Source organism: Octopus bimaculoides, chromosome 4, assembly GCF_001194135.2.
Source record: "Octopus bimaculoides isolate UCB-OBI-ISO-001 chromosome 4, ASM119413v2, whole genome shotgun sequence".
Lineage (NCBI taxonomy): Eukaryota > Metazoa > Mollusca > Cephalopoda > Octopoda > Octopodidae > Octopus > Octopus bimaculoides.
Genome location: NC_068984.1, coordinates 107,925,052 through 107,931,352, shown reverse-complemented (window position 1 = coordinate 107,931,352; position 6,301 = coordinate 107,925,052). Strand labels below are relative to the sequence as shown.

Here is a 6,301-nt window from a genome sequence, read left to right as displayed (position 1 = left end):
ACACACACACACACACACACACACACACACACATATATATATACATAGATATGTAAACGTACACATATGAATACACAGATACATATATGATATAGCTGAAGGAAAAGAAAAACTACTCACGTGTTGTTGACACTGGTCCACCACCACCACCTAAAGGGAAAGACAAAAATAGAACGAAATATTAGTTGTTTGTGTTTTGGGTTCAAAGCAAAACATATATCTTAGACAAAATTATATAAAAAAAATTATCTTTAACATTTAGGAGGATGAGCAGCCATTGTCAGAAACGATGAGAAACCATTGTCAGTTTCTCAGTGATAGACAGAAAAGCTTATTCTCCAACCCGAACTAAATACTAAGCTAACAAAAAATTGGACTCCATCAAGGACAGCCAAGGGACATGTAGTGGCGTCAATCTAGGCGATGCATTAATTATATCACCAAACAAAAGATACTGTAATTTCGACGTGCTTTCTTACAGTTTTCTTCGACACACAAGGACAAGTATTGCGTCGAAAGAAAGCTGTCAGAAAACCCTTCTTTAAACGGACTGTCAGATGGATTTCAAATCTACGCAGAGAGTGTGAAGTAAACTTCTTAACTGTACACAACATAACCTTTTATGTGAACATATTTGTTATAATTAGAGAAATGGGAGGTACTATGAAGACAAATATATTTAAGGGCCAAAGCTGCTTCACTTAGACAATTTTATCGATGTTTAGATGTAGGACGAAAGTAATTATTAGATTCAAATTTTGGCACAATGCCTGCAACTTAGGAGGAGTGAGTAAATCGATTACATCGACCCCAGTGCTCAATAGGTACTTATTTTATGGATCCTGAAAGGATGAAAGGCGAAGTCAGCCGCGGCAGAATTTGAACTCAGATTGTTAAGACGAATGAAATGTCGCTAAGCATTTTGCTCAGTGTGGTAACGATTCTGCTAGCTCGTCACCTTATATGATAGATTGTTGTTGGCACTCCGTCGCTTACGACGTCGAGGGTTCCTGTTGATCCGATCAACGGAACAGCCTGCTCGTGAAATTAACGTGCAAGTGGCTGAGCACTCCACAGACACGTGTACCCTTAACGTAGTTCTCGGGGAAATTCAGCGTGACACAGTGTGACAAGGCTGACCCTTTGAATTACAAGTACAACAGAAACAGGAAGTAAAAGTGAGAGAAAGTTGTGGTGGAAGAGTACTGCAGGGTTCACCACCAACCCCTGCCGGAGCCTCGTGGAGCTGTAGGTGTTTTCGCTCAATAAACACTCACAACGCCCGATCTGGGAATCGAAACCGCGATCCTATGACCGCGAGTCCGCTACCCTAACTACTGGGTCATTGCGCCTCCACTATATGGTAGAAATAATGATCAATACACAAATGAGGTATGATATAAACATAATATATTTAGTGACCAAATTGATATGGGAGCTAAGGCTAAGGTTTTACTTTATTCAAACCACCGTCATCTACTGAATATTTAGTTGTCCGATAAAACATATCAAAGAGCGAAATGAAAGTAATTAGGGGCAAAATGAATGCACTTTCTGAACAAACCATATATTAGATGAAGGGTGGCAGAAATAATTGCAGTTGCTGAATAACACTGTTCAAAGAGATTGTCAATCAAAGATTTACTGGTTGGTTTAGGGTTATTCCACCTTTGATATCAAATGAGTCCTTTCCTTATATAAGACTGTAGGATGCGCTTTCAGGAAGACTTGGAGGATATTTCTAGGAGGTCAACTGACTTCTTAGATGCCTTTCTTTCAGACCTCTTTGGTTTCCTTCTTTTGGTATCCCTCTTTGGTCACTCTTTTCGACTTCTATTTATGGTCTCTTTGTCTGGCCCCCTTCTTTGGTCACCATTTTTGGCCACCCTCTATAGTACCGTTTTTTAAACTTCCTCTTCGTTCCTCCTTCTTTAACCTCCCCTTTTAGTCTTCTTTTCTGGCTTCTCATTTTGGTCTCTCTTTTTAGTCTCCCTCCTACAAGCTCAATGGGCTATTTACAGGGATCTAAGTAGGGGTTAAAAGCAATCAAGATGTCATTACTGGTAATCGGAGAACATGATTACTGCCTTTCCGCCCTCCTTTAAGCCATTAAAAATGTTTTGTTTTGGAGAAGCTAATAATCAAAAACGGATATTTGCCACGGAACTTTTAAAATTTGTTTTTAATTGATAAAATATGTACAAATTTAAGATTATCTTGAAATTATACTTTATAGGAAATAGAGATTGACAGTTTATTCAAACACAAAGTATCGTTTATTGATTTTGAATCTTTCAAGATGTTTGATACGTTATACTCTATCCATGAAGCCAGATCAAAGATGGATTGAAATTTGATAATGATGATATAATAATAATAATAATAATAATAATAATAATAATAATAATAATAATAATAACAATAATAATAATAATAATAACAACAATAATGATAATAATAATAATGATAATAATAATAATAATAATAATAATAATAATAATAATAATAATAATAATAATAATAATAATAATAGGAAGATCAAAGATGTGGTATGGTAAAATCTCAGGGGGAGTTACTGAGAATGAAGATTGCAAAATCTTGTGGGATGTAATGATTCAGTGTGGCCATCAGATTAGACATTGGAAACCTGACGTTGTTGAAGTGAGCAGAAAAGAAGAAAATAACATGCCCGATAATCGACATAACATGTCCTGGTGACAACAAGATCGAAGAGAAAGAAGAAAAAAGTGAACAACTATGATGAATTGATGTGGGAAATATGCAGGTTGTGAACAATGAAGAAAGTCGACGTGATACCAATAGTGATTGGTGCGCTTGGAAGCATCAGCATTCTACTACCAACGTGGCTCAAAGAAATTGGTACGAATGTGAAGACAAAACACTTACAAGAGTTCTCTGCAGGATTCTTGAGGCATGATCAGCAAACAAGAGTCACCCTAGTCTGCTGGCTGTGGGCACCTGACAATTCCCATCATACCCCAAAAAATAAACTAAGAGTTTTCATAAAGACATCATTTCTACTATAGGCACATGGCCTGAAATTTTTAGGGAGGGGTCTAGTCAATTACATCGATCTAAGGGCTCAGCTGATACTTGTTTTATCGATCCAAATGGATAAAAGGCGAAGTCGACTTCGGTGGAAACTGAACTTAGAACGTAAAGACAGAAGAAATGCCGCTCAGCATTTTGTCCGGCGGGCTAATAAAAATACTTACAGTATCCACAAGTCTTCCGGCAATTGATCAGTGCAAAGTCTTTGAATTTTCCTTGACATATCTGGGTTCCTGCACTTTGGCATACACTTCCAAGATCCTTGCAAACTGGATTCGATGTACACTGCACTTGTGGACAACAGCTGTTGTTGACATATACCTTTTGACAGTTGGAAGGAATGGAGAAATATTGGTTACATCTGAAAGAAAAATTGACAGTTTTATATATCAGGCAGCAAAATCCCATCTCGTTTTTTCATTATCCGCTCTCATTTTAACTAAATTTACTCACCTCGATTGACATTTGAATTGTTGCTTTTTAGCATTTGTACAGTCGCATTCCATTTCACAACCAACGTTCCAACTGTCACCTTGATGGTAGGTTGTGTGATTGAACAAACAAACATCTGAAAGGAAAAGAAAAGAAAATCAAATGAAATAATTACGTTTCTGTATTTGTTTTGTAAGAGTTCTGATGTTCAATCATGCGTCGAAACAAATATCGTTATATTTCGAGATGGTCATTTTTTTTTCCCAAATAAACACACGCACTATATAGACATTTTTCACTTCAGCTTCAGGAGAGGAGGAGACATGCGGGATGGAGAGTCGCTGAAGAGGTCACAGAATTTGTGACGAAAGATTTTTGACATAGGATACTAAAATAAGGATAATAATAAAGCTGAAGTGAAGAACGAGTATATAGTATGTGTTTATTTGGCAAAAAATGACCACCCTGAAATATAACAAATGAAATAATGATTTATGAGTAAAGTGAAGGCAACAACTGTTTGTGAAGAAGAGCACAGCTAATTACATCGACCCAATATTTAACTGGGACTTCAGCTACGGTTACCGAGTAGCTAGCCTTTCATAGCAACTAAGAAGAGATTGTTCTTATATCAGGCAGCAAATAGTTCTTTAGTGATGTACACAAAGCTTTGTCAAGCTGGAATTAATTAGAGGTGCACTAAGTGGCGTTGAAGGAAACAGGCTTTTAAAATCGTATTTAACATGTTCGTGTACACTAAGGCACAAAATAGCTTCACTGCAGAAGTTATCTCGTGAGACTACACACATACATATAGATATATGCATATCTATATATATGTGTATACATATATATATATATATACATATATATATACATACATACATACATATACATGTATATACATACATACATATACATGTATATACATACATACATATACATACATATACATACATACATATACATACATACATATACATACATATATATATATATATATATATATATATATATATATATATATATATATATATATATATATATATGCATAAATGTATTCGGGGCGGTGTCCCAGTATGGCCATAGTTTGGTTACTGAAACAGGTAAAGGACAAAGGATATACTGTACACACACACACACACACCCGATGGATTCTCCTGTCGAAGACGGCTCATGAGCAGCCAGCTTTTGCCGAGCAACCTACACAAATGTTTTGTTTATAGTGAACAAATGTTCGTGCCGCACGTTAGCTTATTCACTCCATTAAGTTACTAAAATGGATTAAAATGTATTGTGCGAAATGTCCTGACTTTGCTGCAATCGAATGCCTGAAACTAGCTGAAAGAATAAACGAATATATATTTATACAGTTCTGGAGTGACCGCTTCAAAAGAACATGATTAGGTGAATTAGAATAATGAAGCCAAAGTGCTAACTTTCAGTATCATTATGTTAGATTGAAAACAATGAGTGCGACAAAAAGTAGCCGTAGCTGAAGATGCATAACAACGAAGAAATGCATGCGGTCAACGGTCTGATGGCATTATTCAGAGTTCAATGGTGTATTTTTATGAATGATGTTTGACTTTCAGTCTTGCGGGTTCATCAAAATAAGGTACCAGAATTCAGCTCAATCAGAAGGAACAGAACAATTTGGAAAAATTAATAGAGATTTTATGTATGGGATTGTAATATAATACTATGCTAGATGAAAATAAATACTTACTTTGTTGAGAATTTATTGGACGAGGAGATCTGCCGAACCCGTTTCTGAGACTTCGTAATGGAACAAGTTTATTCGAAGATTGACAATCAGGCATTTTGCAGCATTTTGGATCTTTCGGATCAGGTTTTAGTTTGCAAGTTGTAGGGATACTTGAATAACCGGGACACCTGAAATATACATTGATAGATAGATAGACAAAAATGCCCTCAATTCAGCGAGAGACAAATAGCATTTAATGATGAGCTACTTCAAGTTTTATGCTCGGATAGTCTAATCTATTATTTGAGCCTGAACAGTTGTTGGATCGTCGCGGGTACGTTATACAGGCCCATCCAATTTATGACACAATCTGAACATGAAACTTGAAGGAGCTCACGTATATATTCCGTATTCATTCATTTGCATATATATATATATATATCGGCTGAGCGCAACTTATATGCATGTAAACTAATATACTTTGTGCGTAAATGAGTTGTATGACTACTACTAGTGAGTTTAGAGCTCTGCGCCTGTAGATTATCATCATCCAGTTTGGTTCCAGTATAGTAGTTTAGTTACTACTATACTTTGTAGTGTTACTGGTTACGCTATGCAGAGCAAATGTAGAAGAAATTATATTAAACACATGTTTATATAATTTCTTCTTACGTACGTAAGAATTTTAAAAAACCGCTGCTTCGGATGTTCCAAATGGATTTGGATGCAAAATTTGTTTCAACATACGAATTCACTTCAAGAATCTTGCCAACCAGGTCATTAAGGTCCAATGAGACGTATTTAAAACCAAGCGCTTTATAGACGTGAAACCTTGGACTACCCTATGAACCGGCCATACCTATCTATCTTGTGAAAGGGAAGCGTTCCGATGGTTAGGCGATCGATTTGCTGTCAACACCCGCTAAATGGAGGGGTAGGCATGCCGTGGTTGATGATGCGCAGACATGTGCTGAGACTGCGACATCTCCGGTGCTTCATAGACGATTGTGAACAGGTGTGGTCGCCGTTTGTGCAGCACGCTTTCCCGTAGCTCGTCTCCTTGGCCGAACTGCGGTTGTGGATCAAACA

General features: G+C 36.7%; 1 protein-coding gene across 1 annotated transcript in view; it reads right to left on the bottom strand.

Moving 5' to 3' along the window:
• The window catches only part of LOC106875400 (cysteine-rich motor neuron 1 protein), a 40,372-nt gene that overhangs the window by 13,893 nt on the left and 20,178 nt on the right, over nt 1-6,301 (bottom strand). Inside the window, exons 5-8 of the mRNA XM_052967662.1 lie at nt 5,234-5,400; nt 3,526-3,640; nt 3,237-3,433; nt 121-150 (exon numbers count right to left, since the gene is read on the bottom strand). Of these exons, the coding sequence (XP_052823622.1) occupies nt 121-150; nt 3,237-3,433; nt 3,526-3,640; nt 5,234-5,400 (509 nt within the window). The remainder of the gene's footprint in view (nt 1-120; nt 151-3,236; nt 3,434-3,525; nt 3,641-5,233; nt 5,401-6,301) is intronic.